The 16069-nt window shown below is 39.1% G+C and overlaps 5 protein-coding genes across 8 annotated transcripts; 1 reads left to right on the top strand and 4 right to left on the bottom strand.

Annotated features, from left to right (window-relative positions):
• Positions 1-3298: 3298 nt before the first annotated feature.
• rbd-1 (RRM domain-containing protein) lies at positions 3299-8408 on the bottom strand (the record flags this gene model as incomplete). 2 transcript variants are annotated; one of them, NM_070031.6, is made up of 6 exons in its annotated part: positions 3299-3858; positions 3904-4099; positions 4785-5448; positions 6982-7794; positions 7847-8132; positions 8183-8408. In NM_070031.6, 6 exons carry the CDS (start codon positions 8402-8404, stop codon positions 3421-3423), a joined length of 2619 nt encoding a protein of 872 aa, NP_502432.1. The 2 variants fall into 2 exon arrangements, with proteins under 2 accessions (NP_502432.1, NP_001293920.1); NM_001306991.3 differs by lacking the exons at positions 6982-7794; positions 7847-8132; positions 8183-8408 and having other exon boundaries at positions 3421-3858; positions 4785-5317.
• Positions 8409-8633: 225 nt separating this feature from the next.
• On the top strand, positions 8634-10319 carry T23F6.3 (RING-type domain-containing protein; the record flags this gene model as incomplete). Of its 3 annotated transcripts, NM_070030.6 has the most annotated exons (3): positions 8634-8877; positions 8995-9621; positions 10068-10319. In NM_070030.6, the coding sequence occupies 3 exons, from the start codon at positions 8804-8806 to the stop codon at positions 10240-10242; spliced, it is 876 nt and encodes a 291-aa protein (NP_502431.2). The 3 variants fall into 3 exon arrangements, with proteins under 3 accessions (NP_502431.2, NP_001293918.1, NP_001293919.1); NM_001306989.1 differs by lacking the exon at positions 8634-8877 and having other exon boundaries at positions 9599-9621; positions 10068-10242; NM_001306990.1 differs by lacking the exons at positions 8634-8877; positions 8995-9621 and having other exon boundaries at positions 10156-10242.
• T23F6.2 (NIDO domain-containing protein) lies at positions 10289-12038 on the bottom strand. Its single transcript, NM_070029.4, has 5 exons — positions 11928-12038; positions 11433-11613; positions 11280-11367; positions 10596-10895; positions 10289-10534 (listed from the first exon to the last, which is right to left on the bottom strand). Exons 1-5 carry the CDS (start codon positions 11977-11979, stop codon positions 10400-10402), a joined length of 756 nt encoding a protein of 251 aa, NP_502430.2. The 5' UTR covers positions 11980-12038; the 3' UTR covers positions 10289-10399.
• Positions 12039-12396: 358 nt separating this feature from the next.
• On the bottom strand, positions 12397-13419 carry idpp-7 (Intrinsically Disordered Protein, expressed in Pharynx). Its single transcript, NM_070028.6, has 3 exons — positions 13171-13419; positions 12789-12932; positions 12397-12610 (listed from the first exon to the last, which is right to left on the bottom strand). Exons 1-3 carry the CDS (start codon positions 13396-13398, stop codon positions 12500-12502), a joined length of 483 nt encoding a protein of 160 aa, NP_502429.1. The 5' UTR covers positions 13399-13419; the 3' UTR covers positions 12397-12499.
• A 579-nt stretch (positions 13420-13998) lies between these two features.
• On the bottom strand, positions 13999-15563 carry C27D8.1 (Protein kinase domain-containing protein). Its single transcript, NM_070027.8, has 4 exons — positions 15422-15563; positions 14798-15337; positions 14194-14496; positions 13999-14144 (listed from the first exon to the last, which is right to left on the bottom strand). The coding sequence occupies exons 1-4, from the start codon at positions 15458-15460 to the stop codon at positions 14043-14045; spliced, it is 984 nt and encodes a 327-aa protein (NP_502428.1). The 5' UTR covers positions 15461-15563; the 3' UTR covers positions 13999-14042.
• Between the last annotated feature and the right edge of the window lie 506 nt (positions 15564-16069).

The following is a 16069-nucleotide window of genomic DNA, read 5'->3' as shown; positions in this document are numbered from 1 at the left end:
TTCCCTGTTGCCAAAAAAATCAATAAAATTCAATTTTCAGAAAACCAATAAAATTAAATTTCTCATTTAACGGATCTCTGAATGACTTTTTTAAATTTTTGCTTTTTCCGAATATTTTCTTACTCTTTGACTGCAATTTTAGTTCGAAAACTTGTAAAAAAGTTTTTAAAAAATATAGGCACTTTCATATATATATGAATATTCGGTACTTTTCCGATTTCTGCCCCCCAAAATGTTTTTTTTTTCAATTTTTCAATTTAAATTCTCACGTAAATGTTTATTTCAAAACTATTTCAAATTTTAGGCTTAGAAAACAACACTACTAACTATAAGCCTGAAATTACAAAAAAAGTTCACGTTTCATTAATGAATATATCCAAAACATTTTGGGGGGGCAGAAATCGGAAAAGTACCGAATATTCTCCTAATCAGTGTAATCAGTCAATGAAAATTGGAATTCGACACAAAAACCCCTGTAGCGCGTCTGAAAATTGATATCTAGGTTCAAAAACTTACCAATAATATTTTTAAAAAATCTAGAATCCAAATCTATCAAAACATTCCCAAAATTCCATAATTTTTATTTTTGTTTTTTTGCGCCTACTAGTACCTGTGAAAATTGGAATTCGACATGGCATTGCGGCGGATTTTTGAAAAATGGCATTGCGGCGGATTTCAGAAAAATGGTTTTCAAAAATCCGCCGCAATGCCATTTTTCGAAAATCCGCCGCAATGCCATTTTTCGAAAATCCGCCGCAATGCCATTTTTCGAAAATCCGCCGCAATGTCATTTTTCTGAAATCCGCCGCAATGCCATTTTTCAAAAATCCGCCGCAATGCCATTTTTCTGAAATCCGCCGCAATGCCATTTTTCTGAAATCCGCCGCAATGTCATTTTTCGAAAATCCGCCGCAATGCCATTTTTCTGAAATCCGCCGCAATGTCATTTTTCAAAAATCCGCCGCAATGCCATTTTTCTGAAATCCGCCGCAATGCCATTTTTCTGAAATCCGCCGCAATGTCATTTTTCAAAAATCCGCCGCAATGTCATTTTTCAAAAATCCGCCGCAATGCCATTTTTCTGAAATCCGCCGCAATGCCATTTTTCTGAAATCCGCCGCAATGCCATTTTTCAAAAATCCGCCGCAATGCCATTTTTCAAAAATCCGCCGCAATGCCATTTTTCGAAAATCCGCCGCAATGCCATTTTTCGAAAATCCGCCGCAATGTCATTTTTCTGAAATCCGCCGCAATGCCATTTTTCAAAAATCCGCCGCAATGCCATTTTTCTGAAATCCGCCGCAATGCCATTTTTCTGAAATCCGCCGCAATGTCATTTTTCGAAAATCCGCCGCAATGCCATTTTTCTGAAATCCGCCGCAATGTCATTTTTCAAAAATCCGCCGCAATGCCATTTTTCTGAAATCCGCCGCAATGCCATTTTTCAAAAATCCGCCGCAATGTCATTTTTCAAAAATCCGCCGCAATGTCATTTTTCAAAAATCCGCCGCAATGTCATTTTTCAAAAATCCGCCGCAATGCCATTTTTCGAAAATCCGCCGCAATGCCATTTTTCGAAAATCCGCCGCAATGCCATTTTTCTGAAATCCGCCGCAATGTCATTTTTCAAAAATCCGCCGCAATGCCATTTTTCAAAAATCCGCCGCAATGTCATTTTTCAAAAATCCGCCGCAATGCCATTTTTCTGAAATCCGCCGCAATGCCATTTTTCTGAAATCCGCCGCAATGCCATTTTTCTGAAATCCGCCGCAATGCCATTTTTCTGAAATCCGCCGCAATGTCATTTTTCAAAAATCCGCCGCAATGCCATTTTTCAAAATCCGCCGCAATGTCATTTTTCTGAAATCCGCCGCAATGCCATTTTTCTGAAATCCGCCGCAATGTCATTTTTCAAAAATCCGCCGCAATGCCATTTTTCTGAAATCCGCCGCAATGTCATTTTTCTGAAATCCGCCGCAATGCCATTTTTCAAAAATCCGCCGCAATGTCATTTTTCTGAAATCCGCCGCAATGCCATTTTTCAAAAATCCGCCGCAATGCCATTTTTCTGAAATCCGCCGCAATGCCATTTTTCTGAAATCCGCCGCAATGCCATTTTTCTGAAATCCGCCGCAATGTCATTTTTCGAAAATCCGCCGCAATGCCATTTTTCTGAAATCCGCCGCAATGTCATTTTTCAAAAATCCGCCGCAATGCCATTTTTCTGAAATCCGCCGCAATGCCATTTTTCTGAAATCCGCCGCAATGTCATTTTTCAAAAATCCGCCGCAATGTCATTTTTCAAAAATCCGCCGCAATGCCATTTTTCTGAAATCCGCCGCAATGCCATTTTTCTGAAATCCGCCGCAATGCCATTTTTCAAAATCCGCCGCAATGTCATTTTTCTGAAATCCGCCGCAATGCCATTTTTCTGAAATCCGCCGCAATGTCATTTTTCAAAAATCCGCCGCAATGCCATTTTTCAAAATCCGCCGCAATGTCATTTTTCTGAAATCCGCCGCAATGTCATTTTTCAAAAATCCGCCGCAATGCCATTTTTCAAAAATCCGCCGCAATGCCATTTTTCTGAAATCCGCCGCAATGTCATTTTTCAAAAATCCGCCGCAATGCCATTTTTCTGAAATCCGCCGCAATGCCATTTTTCTGAAATCCGCCGCAATGTCATTTTTCAAAAATCCGCCGCAATGCCATTTTTCAAAATCCGCCGCAATGTCATTTTTCTGAAATCCGCCGCAATGTCATTTTTCAAAAATCCGCCGCAATGCCATTTTTCAAAAATCCGCCGCAATGTCATTTTTCTGAAATCCGCCGCAATGTCATTTTTCGAAAATCCGCCGCAATGCCATTTTTCTGAAATCCGCCGCAATGTCATTTTTCTGTTAGAGGGATTTTTTATAAGACGGAAACACTCAAAACTGTGTCTTTTTGAATTTTTTCCTTTTTTTCTCCATATTTTCATATAATTTGCTTACTTTTCAAAATACATGTAAGAACATTCGTAGGATGCGTTTAATTTTGCCATTTGAAATTGAAATTTTGAAATTTCCAAAAAAATAAGTGCAAAACCACAATTTGCCGAAAATTTTCGGCAAATTTTCAATTCCGATTTGCCGGAATTTATCCGATTTGCCGGAAAAATCGTTTGCCGCCCACCCCTGTTTCATAATTCGAAAGTTTGGTTTTTTGGTCCAAAATATTTTGTGTGTCAGTGTTTTTATTTAAAGCATGCTTGTTTCTAATTCCATCTTTCGTTCCGAAAAATTTAAAAATCTGATTTAAAAAATTGTTTTTTTCATTTATGTATTTTTAAACTTAAAAACTTTCAAAAACACAACAAAAATCGGTGAAAAAGATAACAATATAACAATAAAAAGTAACAGAAACAGGCAAAAATAACAATTAATCCTTTTCATCATCGGCAATTTGCAACTGTTGCTGGAATTCTTCAGTTTGTGCTTTCGATTTTTTGACTCCTTTCTTATTTCCAGCAAACTTCTCGGCCGTCTTTTCACGAAGTTCTTCCACAGTTTCATCGTCTTTAGCCCATTCCAAAACTAAACGTCTTCCGTACAGATGAGTAGAGTGAACAAGAGAATCAAATGCTCGATGAGCCTCATCTGCCGAAATAAAATCGACGAATCCGAATCCACGATGTTGTTGCTTTTGTCCTGGCTTTTTAGGAATACGAATGGTTTTTACAGCTCCAAAAGTTTCAAAAAGAGTTTCAACTTCTTTAACTGATGCTTCAAATGGTAGATTTCTGACCAAAAGCTTCGTACATTCTCCCTGCTCTTTTTGCTTCACTTCCTTTCGTTTTAGAGCTCCCTTGTCGGCGTTCTGAATAAAAAATAAATTTAAATATTTCCATTATAACCTCTATACCTCTCTATGCGAAATCTTCAATTCTAGAGAATGACCATCAAGAAGCTCTCCTTGCATATCTTTCAGTGCAGTTTTCGCGTCGAATGCAGTGTAGAACTGAACGAATCCGAATCCCATGGAAAGTGGCTTCGTTGGCTCCGCTGGATTGAGCTTCTTGGAGATTTGCGCAGATTTAACGAGGTCTCCATATCGTTTTCTGAAAACAAAAACCATTTATGAAAAGATTCTATTACACTTGATAGCTGCGGAATTTTCAACGATTTTTTTTTCTCATGATTTGTTTAAATTTAAGTGTTTTTTTAATTTGAGTTTTTTTAATAAATAAAACATTTTATCGAAAACCTTTTTTTTTTAATTACATCACTATTTGGATGATGATAGAAAATTGACCGTAATACCAAAAATTAATTTTTAAATTAAAAAAATAATTTTTTTTCGGCAGAAATTTAAAAAAAATTAGCTTATTATTTTTTAATTCCCGCACAATTTAATCACTTAGTTTTGATATTTTCTCGTTTCCCGGCTATATTTATTTAATTTTCGTTATAATTTGTAAAAATTCGCTAAAACTCCAAAATTGGCATAAAACTCAAATTATAATTATTTAGCGAAAAACTGTCTGAAAATTTGGCAAACAGTGTTTTAAATTAATTATTAAAGAAAAAACAAAAAATTTCAAATCTTTTGCAAAATTGAAAAAATTAACATTTTTATATTAATTTTTTAGATTTTTTACAATAATATTTGGTCATTACGGTCCTACTCCACCATTAAAGGCGCACACCTTTTTTTTCAATTTATCAAAAAATTGTCGTGTCGAGACCAGGTGGCATAATAATCGCAGGATTTCGCATGTGGATAATATAGATTTAATTCCATACCTGAACAAGAATTCCAAGCTTCCATCGGTAGTGTCGAAAGCGAGATTTTTGACGAAAAGCGTACTTCCAGACTCAATTTCCTTTTCCGACTGCTTCTTGGAAGACTTTTTCTTATCTTCAGCTTCAACTTCTTTCGGTTTTTCTTCCTCTTCTATCACCTCTCCGTCATCCTTCTCTTCTTCAGTAATACCTTGCTGCCGATTCTTTCTTTCTTTTCTTTTCTCTTCATAAGTCATTTCTCTCTTCGATAATTTCGGTTTATCAGCTACTTCTGCAGTCTTATCTTCTGCAGGTGGTGCAGTTGCTCCCATGACGTCATATGGAGCCCATTCCAAGTACAAGGGTTGACTTCTAAATCTTGAATAAGCTAAAGCTCTGAATGCTTTCTTCGCGTCAACTGGATTTCCCATAATGACAAGTGCACTGACACCTCCTTCCGTTGGCATCAGAACCTTCGTACAATCGCCAAATTTCTCGAACATTCGTTGAAGTTCTTCAGATTCGACGCCAGCAGGCAAATTCTTTGCAAGCATTACAGTATCACTACGTTTTTCGGCTGGTTTCGAGAATGCGTCGAGTTTCACACCGTTTTCGAGGAAGAAATCACGAGTTTCACGGACGAGACGAGTTTCAGCAAGAGCGAGACGAACTCCAGCTGATTCACCTGAAAATAGAAGTTAAATAAGCATAAATTAAAGAAAATTTCAAAAATTCATTAAGAAACATTTGTTATTAAAACATTTCAAATAGGTGCCCGCAAAAAAAACTGAATCTAAAAAATTTTTGTGCTATTTTTTAAATCAAAATGAGTGGTATTTAGAAAATTAATGTAGAGAAATATCTGAAATTTTGTTACTTTTGACTGAAAAAAATCGATTTTCAGAGGAAAAAAGTTATTATTTTACCCCAAAAAACGTTGATGTACAGAAAATCAACAATTTTTTTCCGAAAAATGAGCTTTCATTTAAGATTTTAGGGAAAAAATGTAACTTTTTGAACTATTTTAACTTATTTTTCGTCAAATTCTGGGCTTTTTAGGTTAAAAACAGTGTTTCCCACTATTGCCGGTTTTGTGAACTTTCGGCAAGCAAATGCCGAAATTTGCCGAAACTTCACGAAACCGTCAATTGTCGGAATTGCCAGAAATTCACAAAACCGGCAATTGGTGGAATTGCCAGAATTTTTGAATACCGGCAATTGCCGAAAATTCACAAAACCGGCAATTGGTGGAATTGCCAGAATTTTTGAATACCGGCAATTGCCGAAAATTCACAAAACCGGCAATTGGCGGAATTGCTGATTGCCGGAAATTCTGAATACCGGTAATTGCCGGAATTGCCGGAATTGCCGAAGTTGCCGGAAATTTCCGGAAATTCACAGAAACCGACAATTGCCGAAATTGCCGAAACTTCACGAAACCGGCAATTGTCGGAATTGCCGGAAATTCACAAAACCGGCAATTGGTGGAATTGCCAGAATTTTTGAATACCGGCAATTGCCGGAACTGCCGATTGCCAGAAATTCACAAAATCGACAATTGACGGAATTGCCGGAAATTTTGAAAACCGACAATTGCCGAAAATTCACAAAACCGGCAATTGGCGGAATTGCTGATTGCCGGAAATTCTGAATACCGGTAATTGCCAGAATTGCCGGAATTGCCGAAGTTGCCGGAAATTTCCGGAAATTCACAGAAACCGACAATTGCCGAAATTGCCGAAACTTCACGAAACCGGCAATTGTCGGAATTGCCGGAAATTCACAAAACCGGCAATTGCCGGAATTGCCGAAATTGCCGGAAATCAAAATAGCCGGAAATATAAATTTGAAACTTTTTGTAGATAGGAGCCTAAAAATGCATTTCAATGAACAATTTTCGATTTTCAAGGTCAAAATTATGTAATCCTTAAAGGATTGAATGTTTTATGTATTTTTCTGAGAAAATGGCTACCCGAATCTTGTAAAAACGTGGTGACATTTTTTCAATTTCCAAAATATTATTAGGTTTGAAAATTGCCGGAAATTTCCAAAACCGGCAATCGCCGAAAATGCCGGAAATTTCCAATTTCCGCACTGGTTCAGAGTACTGTTCTGCGGCTAAATATTTTGTGGTCGCCTATTCAGAAGGTTTTCTTTCAAAAAACACATAAGTTTCGAATTGTAGTCGTTGTTACTTCAAAATATATTCCAGATCTACCTTGATCACTAGTCAATAAATCAGATTTCTTGACATTTAAACGTTGAGCCAATGTATCTGCAATCGCATTGGCTCCCAAGAACAGAGCATTCCACGAATGGGCAGTTTTCCCGGCGGAAGCTTTTTTCTGTTCATCTTTCTCCTCTTTAAACGACTTCTTTTTCTTTTCTTTCTTTGCTTCAGCCTTCAATGGATTATCTGGATCATCTGGAACAACTTCAGATTCTTCTTCTCCTTCTTTCGTACGCTTCTCATCTCCTGGTAAAATATGCATCATACGTCCTTTGAATACATATCCATCTAGTGCCGAATATGCAGCAACTGCAGCTTCTGGGAATACAAATTCAACAATTGCGAATCCTTTGCACGCGCCTGTCTTCTTATCAATAACTACTTGAACTTCAGATACTTCTCCGTACTTTTTGAATAAAAATTGTAGATCGTCTTCTTTAGTGGCGTATGGTAGATTTCGAAGAAAAAGACGTCCAGTTTCAAGAATCTTTTCACGAACAGTTTCTTCCTCTTTATCTCGACTTTCCAACGATGCTCCATGCTCTTCTATAACTTCATGCTCCGGTTCTGGAGTTTCAATCTTTTCAATTCCAATTTTAAATCCTCCCAAGAATTGTCCATCTTTCTGAAGTGCTCTTCTAACATCTGGTGGTCTATTGAACGTTACAAATGCGGCGGCAACATCCTCATTTCTAGCGATTTTCATGGCTTTAACACGAATCGGATTGAGCCATTCTTTGATATTTTTGCCTTTTGCTGAACTTGGAAGCCCGGAGAAAATTAGCGAAAGTGAGGTGTCACCTGAAATATTAAAAACCATTTTATATATTAAATTCAAAAATGTATTTTTTACCTCCAATTCCGTCCATGAGCTCTGCCATCAATTTCTTTGCTTCTGCAGATTTATCTTTACTCAATTTCACTTCTTTCTCAACTACAACTCCTTTTGCTTCTAAAAATTGATCAAATTTCGCATCGTCCTTCTGCTTTTTTGGAGCTGGTTCTTCGGTTTCGTCTGATTTTCCCGGATTTGCTTCTTCTTTCTCTCCATGAGTACGCTTGTAAGCACTTGAATCTTTAGCATACTTGCTCCAGGCTCTCGGCTTGTTTGCATCACCAAATGGACGACATTCTTCAACCTGAAAATTCATTTTTTTTTTAAACAAAAAACGTTAATTATCTGACTCACCGTTAACTTTTTCGAATTAAAAAATGTTTGATTCGATTTGGCTAACGCATTTGACGCAGATCCTTCGTCTAAAAATCCGACAAAAGCAAATCCACGGAATTTTCCTTCCTTTGTGTACTTTAGCGACGCATCGGAAATCTGACCATATTTTTCGAAAAATTTCCGTAGTTGCTGTTCCGTGCAGGTGCTAGGCAAGTTTTTGACAATTAATCGAGTTGTCATGTGTCTGGAAATGGAATCTCAAAGAAAAAATGAATATTTTCTGGCAAAACCAGGTTTTTAACGAGGAAAATGGGTAAAAAATAAATAAAAATGGGGGAAGAAATCCGTGTCGATTTACGTTAAACAAAGCGGCCTGTGGAATGTCGGAGCGTCGTAGTCATAGCGCGAAATTGAAATTGGAGACCTCACGAAGAAGAAAGATTTAATGTAGTGCAGAGATGAAAATCTAAGAGATAGGAAAACAAATTCACGTTTTAAAATATTAAAATTTCTGATTATTGTTTATTCACGCAACGAAAAAAGAAAATACACGCCATTTTCGCAGAAATACGGATGTGAAGTTTTTCAAAATTCATTCCCTACTCTAGTTTTATAAAATTGTTCTACTCGATTCTCGAAATGGCTCCAACACGTACTTCACGACGCAGTTCAGCGAACTTTTCATTCGACGATGTAAATGTTGAGGAACAGAGGTGAGAAAGAGACTTGAAGTGGCTGCTAATTAGAAAGTTGGTGGCCGATTTTTCTATTTACTCGGCCATGTAGCAAAAGCCGTCCAGTGCAAAAAAAATCAATATTTCGTTTTTAAGGCAAGCGTATCTCCGCTACGAACAGGAATTGAAGGATCTCGCACTTGCTCGAAACCTTGAGAATGAATTGAACTGGGGGCCAAATCCAGCCAACCCAGCGCCTCCTCAAAATCCTCCACAACCTGAAACTGTTCATATCCAAGTGAATCGAGATAATCCTCAAGCTCAACAACAAAATCTGACAGGAACCATAGCTCCAGCTGGAAGAGAAGGTACTGGAGTACAGGTGGCTGCTGTGGCCCCGGATCCCACCAGCGCAGCGACTGGGTCACAAGGACAACCAACTCCCCAGAATGCACAAAATCAGCCAACAATCAGAGCCGCAGCTGGAAGAGAAGGTTATGGAGGCCACGTGGACGTTTTACCGGCCGTTCTTGCAAGAAACTTGCCGTCACAAGGAATCAATGAAAATGCCATAACCCTTGATGATGACGAATCTGAAGTCAAATTGTCAGACTCTTTTGAAGCTGCTCCATCGAATCAGCCAAGCACATCACAAGGCACCTCAAATCATGCAGCTCGAGTTGGCTCACCGATCGGCGCACGGGGAGAGTGTACCGTCTGTTTTGAGACTCCAGTTGACCCACAAGGCTGTAATCGATGCATGAACGTTATTGGATGCAAAACGTAGGTTTTTGTGGCCGTGAAAAGATAAAACTCGGTCACCGTCGTATTTTCTTGAGAAGTCACTGCCGTTTGATCTTCGAAAATTGCAGTGATTTGGGTAGATCAAACCGTACTGGGAATTTCTGACGCCTTGTAAGATTTGGCTCTAAAATTGGTAATGTGAGCGCTAGAATTATTTTGAGTGAAAATTCGACTAGAATTGAGCATTTGAAAATAAACGCACAAAATAATGTTGCGCTGGTCAATCAGCCTATGCGTATCGTTCATTGGTCGGCACACTTCCACGTGGTGTCAGGCTGTCCCATTGCGGTTTGATCTACAAAAAATGCGGGAATTTTTAGCCAATGACAGCACGTGCACTTCTCGATTGCGCGCGAGTTTGAAAATCATGTCTCAAGCCTCGGCTGGGTTTAATCTGAGCATTTTTGAACACTGTTTATTTCCAGATGTGTTCAAAGGTGGCACCGTTCCTCTACCCAGCCTTCGTGTCCACTATGTCGCCGTCGCTGGATCGCCACACCTGACGTATCACCCATGGAAATCATCAAGTCTCGACGTCAATCATTTCGCCTCCGTCAGATACGAGCAACTCGTCGTTCTCATTCTCGTCAACCATATTGATTTAATTTTTCTCTGTCAAAAAAAAATCAGAATAAACACAGGAAAAGTTCAAATTTTGTGTTCTTATTTCAGGATAAAGCTACTCACCATTATTATACAAAAATTATTAAGGTTGTACATTTGTACAATTAAATATTCAAAAAAGAAAAAATAATTATTATCCGATCATAGTTGGGTTCAATCTATTCTGAGTCAATCGTTCCATAATTTTATCCTTTCCAATCACAAACAGATTCACATTCGGCATGACGTGACCATAAGCCATGTGACGATCAGGAGCCCACACAGCGTACTGAAATTTATCTGATATAAATTTTTTGAAAACCGGAAAATTTTAAATCTATAAGATATACCTTAAAAGTGTACGGAGCTCTCTCATTTGGATCCGAAAGTGTTAGTGGGAATTCGATGGCTCCGTTTACAATAAGAGCGTGCTTGGTCATAATTCTTCCGTTCAAATCGAATAGCTCATTGACTCCAGGAATCGGTAGATCCATAGATCCTGATACTTCGCGAATCTTCGATGGATCATATTCTCCTCCGACGGTGAACGCTGAGATGAATGGCTGGTACATTCCGTCGTTCAAGTTTAAAGGCACATCTGCGTACGAGTCGAAGTTTTTTCGAACGTTCAAGCCGTGATTGTTTACTCCCTGGAATATATAGTTTTGTCATGATTTTCTCAAGTTTTTCAGTTGGAAAGAGGGCAAAATTAAATAGCTTCGTCTACAATTTGCCGTTTTGCAAGTTTCGCCGATAAGGAATTGGATCTTCCATGGTTGACAAGCACATAATGCCTACTTGCCTATGCGCCTGTATCTATTGATGCCATCAAACCATATGTTCAAAACTTGGTTGAAAATTCGACTACAGTAAGAAAGAAAGCATACTAGGTTTGCATTAATTTTTAAAAAGTACCATGTAGGTATAGAAGGCAACCTAGAGAAGAAGCAGGTAGCCTACAAGGCAGTCGGGGCTCATAGAATGCATGCAGATTACCTAGAAGGCAGGCGTCCTCAACGTTGATATCAACTCACATTAACAGCCATTCCTGCTCCCCAACCATCGGACAAATCTTCAGCGTACACTGCGGAAACCATATGGGTGAAAGGATTGAATGCGGATCTTTAATTCATTTAATTGAATTTTCTGTCTGTTAAGTTCTATTAAAGTCCAAAAAGTCCAACTACCTTCCAGAGAAAACAGCTGGCTGACCGGGTAGATGCACATCTGGTACAGTCTGAGGTTTTTCGTTAACCTTATTTCCTGCGATGTATAGTCCCGGAAGAATTGGACCGGATCTTTCGTCCGACATTCCAGTGGGTAATTGTAAAAGTCCAAGGCCTCTGGGACGATCTCGAAGGTATGGAGCTGAAAAAGTCACTCCTGCTGAACTTTTAACTACGGAACACTGTGAATGATACATGCATGGATGACCTTCTTTAGAGAGCTCGCTGAACAAAATGTGTAGCAAATTATGCGGCTCATTCATAAACTTTACTTCTTCTCACTTGGAAAATATATATAGAAGTATAGAGACATTTTTTGCATATTGATATTTAAGTCTGTTTTTGAGCAACTTTTTAAATTAAAATAAAGTTATTTATTTCAGAAATTACAAGTACTTATCTATATTTTCATATATGTAAACGCTCTTTTACAAAATCTCTTAAAAAATGACGTACCTTTCGCCCAAACTTGTATTATTATTACAAAAAATAAGAAGGTGCAAATCATGATAATCCTCCACTAAAGCTAATATAAATTAGCTGTTTTATCTCTTCTCGGTGCGAATTGGATAGCTATGGTCACTTTTCTTATCAGATCATCTCTATCCTTCCACTCACTCGGGATTGAGATTTTGATCCTGTTTCTCGAAGATCATAGGGTCCAAGCCAGGTGGAAAACGTGATTGAACGTCACTTTTCGTTCTTGTTTGTTGGAATATTTCTTTGAAAATCGAATTATGATCAAAATTGTGTTTAATATCACTGATTTCTCAAAATCGGCCAAGATTGAAAAGTTCATGGTCGAGGTTTTGAAGATCTCGTCTTAATACTATTGGCATAAAACATGATATAGAAAAAACTGGCTCTGCAATGCTCCAGGAAGTCAAACTCTATGCAAGAGTTAGTCAAATCATTTCTATTAATTATACATTTTCGTTTATTCACTTCAAATACAGTGAGTACAAAAATAAATAAATAAATAAATCTACATCTAATCGGAGTACATTAATAAATAAATAGTGAATTTTTTAGACCATAACATCTCCTCTCTTGCTCATTTCCTCACTAGCAATTGCCAAAAGGGAACGTCTCTTTCTGGAGCATCCACCACGAGTACATCCACACGAGCATCCTCCTCCCTGTAAATTCAAGTTTTTTTTTTTGCAAAACTGGAGTCTCAAAACAAGTTTTTAAAAATGCGCCTTCAATAAGACCTACGCCTGCCTGTGCCTAAGGGCAGGTAGGCACGTAGACAGGAAGGCGTGTAATCGTGAAATAGGCCCGCACTTCTAAACACCATTTGAGCTAGAAACTCACATTAGTGCAAGCATTGGTGCACACTGGCTGGCAACATTTGCAGCAGGTTGTAGTGGTGACTGGAACAAGAACCGTCTGTTGAACACATTGCATACATCCCGGAGTTCCACATGAGCATGGTGGTGGGGCTGATGGGCAACATGTCTGGGAATTAAAATTGAACTAGTTTCACAAATCAGTGGGGTTGGCATGAATACAGTAAGATATGGGGGATCCTGCCGCGTTACTGTAGTGGAATCTTTGTATCGTAATTTTTCAAATGTCAAAAACCCGTATTTAAAGGAGAATGCAGTTATTTAAATGGGTCTCACCGCGAATAAAATGTTAAGGAACGAACTTATCGATGAAATTAGAAATTAAAAATACTGAAACTATTCCATACCTGCCCACACATTCCCATAGATCCACATCCGCATCCACTCATTCCTCCACAACATCCACCCATTCCACCGCACTGTCTCTTGGCTCTAATTGCAACTGCAGTTGTGGTAGTATCTGGGCTACTTGTAGCCTCTGTGACATCATCAGAAAAAATGGATGCCGAGGCAATATTGAAAAGGAAGATTAAAGCAAATGAAAGTTTAACGTATTTTGTTGTTGGGTGTTGCATGTTTTGTTTGAGAGTAATTTTAGTTGAATTATGCTCTAATCATCCGCCCGCGAACACTTTTATAGGTGCCAGAGCGCGCGCGCGCGTTGCAGAAGGATGTTTACACTGCGGAGCAATCAAGATTTACGGTCATTGGTAGCGCGGAAAAATTTAATATCGCGCCAAAACACACTTGAGGCTCAATTTCCGCATTGGTCAAAAAATCATCATGACGGACGATTCAAGTTGGAGGCCATTCAGGGACCAAGCTTGTGCACCGGTGTCTACGTGGGCGACATGGAAGGCTGTCACCCATTTTCTACATTTGTTAAGCAGGGGATCAGGCAGGCATAGGTAGCTTAGGAAGACATTTGGCTATCCAAAGTTTCAGTTTTTCAGTCAATATTGAGATTGAAGGCAGGTATTTATGTGCCTCAATGTTAGTCAGAATTCTGTGAAACCCAAGTTTGTCGCAATTTTTCAAATCAGGCAGAGTAGAAGCCTGCCTACATGTGGTGCCTACATACTGCTTACATGGTCAGGCGGGCAGGCAGACGAAGATTGCCACGAAGGTGAGTAGGCAGGCAAGTAGGCAGGAATAAATAAACCGGCACAAATACAAGAATCCCAAAACCATTTTATTCATCTTCTACTCTCCCAAAGTTCTAGGGCATCTTGCTGGAAGTAGGTTCCTTGCTCGTCTTCTCCGGCTTCTGAAGCTCCCAATCGTACGGTGAATCAATGTCAAGATTACAAACCTTGCAAGCCTGTAATATAAATTTTTCAATCTGTTTCAGACTACTAAAGCCTCCCTACCTCTGCAAGATTCTTGTAGATGAACTGGTAGTCCACACGATCCTGGTAAGCTCTTCCGTCAATGTAGTCCAAAACTTTACTGAGATAATCAGTCTGTCTGAGCCCGGCGAACAACGAGGAACGCTTATCTTTTCGGCATTCCTCCTTCTCCTTGAGCACCTCATGCTTGTCAGAGAGCTTACGCCAAGGTAGACCGCTAGGGACGATTAGATCGAGAAGTAAGTAGAACCAGCTCTCACAGTCATCCTTCGGTCCCATTTCGGTGTTACGGTGGCAGGCGATTGGAGCAAAGCGGACCGTTCCCTGAAAGATTTGAAATTTGTTTTTTATAGGGTCTGCACGCCACCATGCCTACACGACTACTTGTACCTGCCTGCCGCTGTGCCTACGCGCCTACTTAAACACCACTCTCAGTTCCTACCAATCTGCTGCGTGGCTACTCGTTTCTCTTGTGCCTACTATAGGCCTGCCTCGTACCTATACGCTTCACCCCAACTCTGTCAAAATGTAGAAAATAGGTACGCTGTTCACGAAAATTCGCACACAAGTCAGGCAGAACACGTCTATGTCACCATCGGAAGCCCTAATATATAATTTTAATTACCTTAAATCCAACTGTTTCTCTCGGCGTCTTCAGCTCATTCTTCGTGTTCAGGTACTTCCGAGCTATACCAAAGTCCAGAATGTAGATGTTATGCCGTTTCTCATCCAACCCACATGCATAGTTCTGAGGCTTTAAGTCACGATGAATGAACCCAGTCTTATGAAGTTCCTCGACAGCCTCCAAGCACTGGCATGACACGCCAAGGCCAGTAGCAAACGAGAACACCTTATCCGGTCGATCAGCCTTCAAGTCAGCCAGAGACTTTCCTACCAGTTCCATCACTAGAAAGAAGAAGCCCTCTTTGTCTTTCTTTCCACGATCCACAATCTGCGTAAAGTGCTTGCCGCTTCCAACCAATTTCAGTATAGCAATCTCCATTTTCAGTTTTGAATGCTTTCTTTTCTCGATTTTCCGCTCGACTTTCATTGCACTTTGTTTCTTCGATTTGTTGTCCTGCACTAGATACACCGCACCAAATCCTCCCTCACCCAAAAGACGAACTACTGTGTAGTTGGCTTTGGTGCTACTGATTTCCGTTCCCTGAAATAGGCACGGTTAAGAAGCAGTCAAAATGCCGGCCTGTCTTGAAGGTGGGCAGGTAGGCGTTGCATTCTTTGAACTCACCGGCTTGAAGTTAACGTCTTCTTCTTCTTCATCAGACATCTTACTTGTAAGTCTTCTTTGCAATCGATCACTTGGAAAATTCGAGAACTGATTGATTTTTCAATTTCTCGGATTTATATACAACCCTTTTTTATAGGAGGAGAGGAGTTCACGTTAATAGACAAACTTTTGAAACATTTTAAATTTTAAAAATTGACCCGATGTGTTTCGATAAAATGTTTAAATTTGTTAAATTTTAACAGAATTCAGTGCAGAAAAATTAAATAAACACAGTAGATAGCACAAGTGCACAGTCTCCCCAATAGTCTATGAACTCTATACCTGAAATCATTCCACTGCTCCGCAATTCTTTTGATAAATTCAAAATTATCTTTCTAAAACTTGTTATGAAATTCGGAATTTCAACGAAAAATCTTCCTTATCAATTTCATACCCATTTTATCTAAACTTACCGCTCACCACCCACCCACCATACACATTTACATTAATTTTACCCAAAATCAAATTCTTTTTTTTTCATCATTTCTAACAGAAATACAGATACTTTGCGGAAATCTGATGAAAACTCTCCAATGACCCTGATCAGTTTTCTGTTGCGGGTGGCGGACGACGTGCGCGTGGTTATAAAATTCGAATAAAATTAGTTTT

The sequence above is a fragment of the Caenorhabditis elegans genome, chromosome IV, assembly GCF_000002985.6.
Source record: "Caenorhabditis elegans chromosome IV".
Lineage (NCBI taxonomy): Eukaryota > Metazoa > Nematoda > Chromadorea > Rhabditida > Rhabditidae > Caenorhabditis > Caenorhabditis elegans.
The sequence above is the reverse complement of the archived record's forward strand: the minus strand, read 5'-3'. Positions and strand labels throughout refer to the sequence as shown.

Excerpts from the sequence above, each read along its gene's own strand:
- T23F6.2 (NM_070029.4), bottom strand. The coding sequence starts at position 11,979 with ATGATTTGCACCTTCTTATTTTTTGTAATAATAATACAAGTTTGGGCG. Across the intron at positions 11,368-11,432 it reads CCAGCTGTTTTCTCTGGAAG|ATCCGCATTCAATCCTTTCA; the intron begins GTAGTTGGACTT and ends AATGAATTAAAG. Across the intron at positions 10,535-10,595 it reads GAGCTCCGTACACTTTTAAG|TACGCTGTGTGGGCTCCTGA; the intron begins GTATATCTTATA and ends GATAAATTTCAG.
- idpp-7 (NM_070028.6), bottom strand. The coding sequence starts at position 13,398 with ATGCAACACCCAACAACAAAATACGTTAAACTTTCATTTGCTTTAATC. Across the intron at positions 12,933-13,170 it reads CTATGGGAATGTGTGGGCAG|ACATGTTGCCCATCAGCCCC; the intron begins GTATGGAATAGT and ends TTTAATTCCCAG. Across the intron at positions 12,611-12,788 it reads GCACCAATGCTTGCACTAAT|GGAGGAGGATGCTCGTGTGG; the intron begins GTGAGTTTCTAG and ends TTGAATTTACAG.
- C27D8.1 (NM_070027.8), bottom strand. The coding sequence starts at position 15,460 with ATGTCTGATGAAGAAGAAGAAGACGTTAACTTCAAGCCG. Across the intron at positions 15,338-15,421 it reads AAGACGTTAACTTCAAGCCG|GGAACGGAAATCAGTAGCAC; the intron begins GTGAGTTCAAAG and ends TGCCTATTTCAG. Across the intron at positions 14,497-14,797 it reads GAGAAACAGTTGGATTTAAG|GGAACGGTCCGCTTTGCTCC; the intron begins GTAATTAAAATT and ends CAAATCTTTCAG.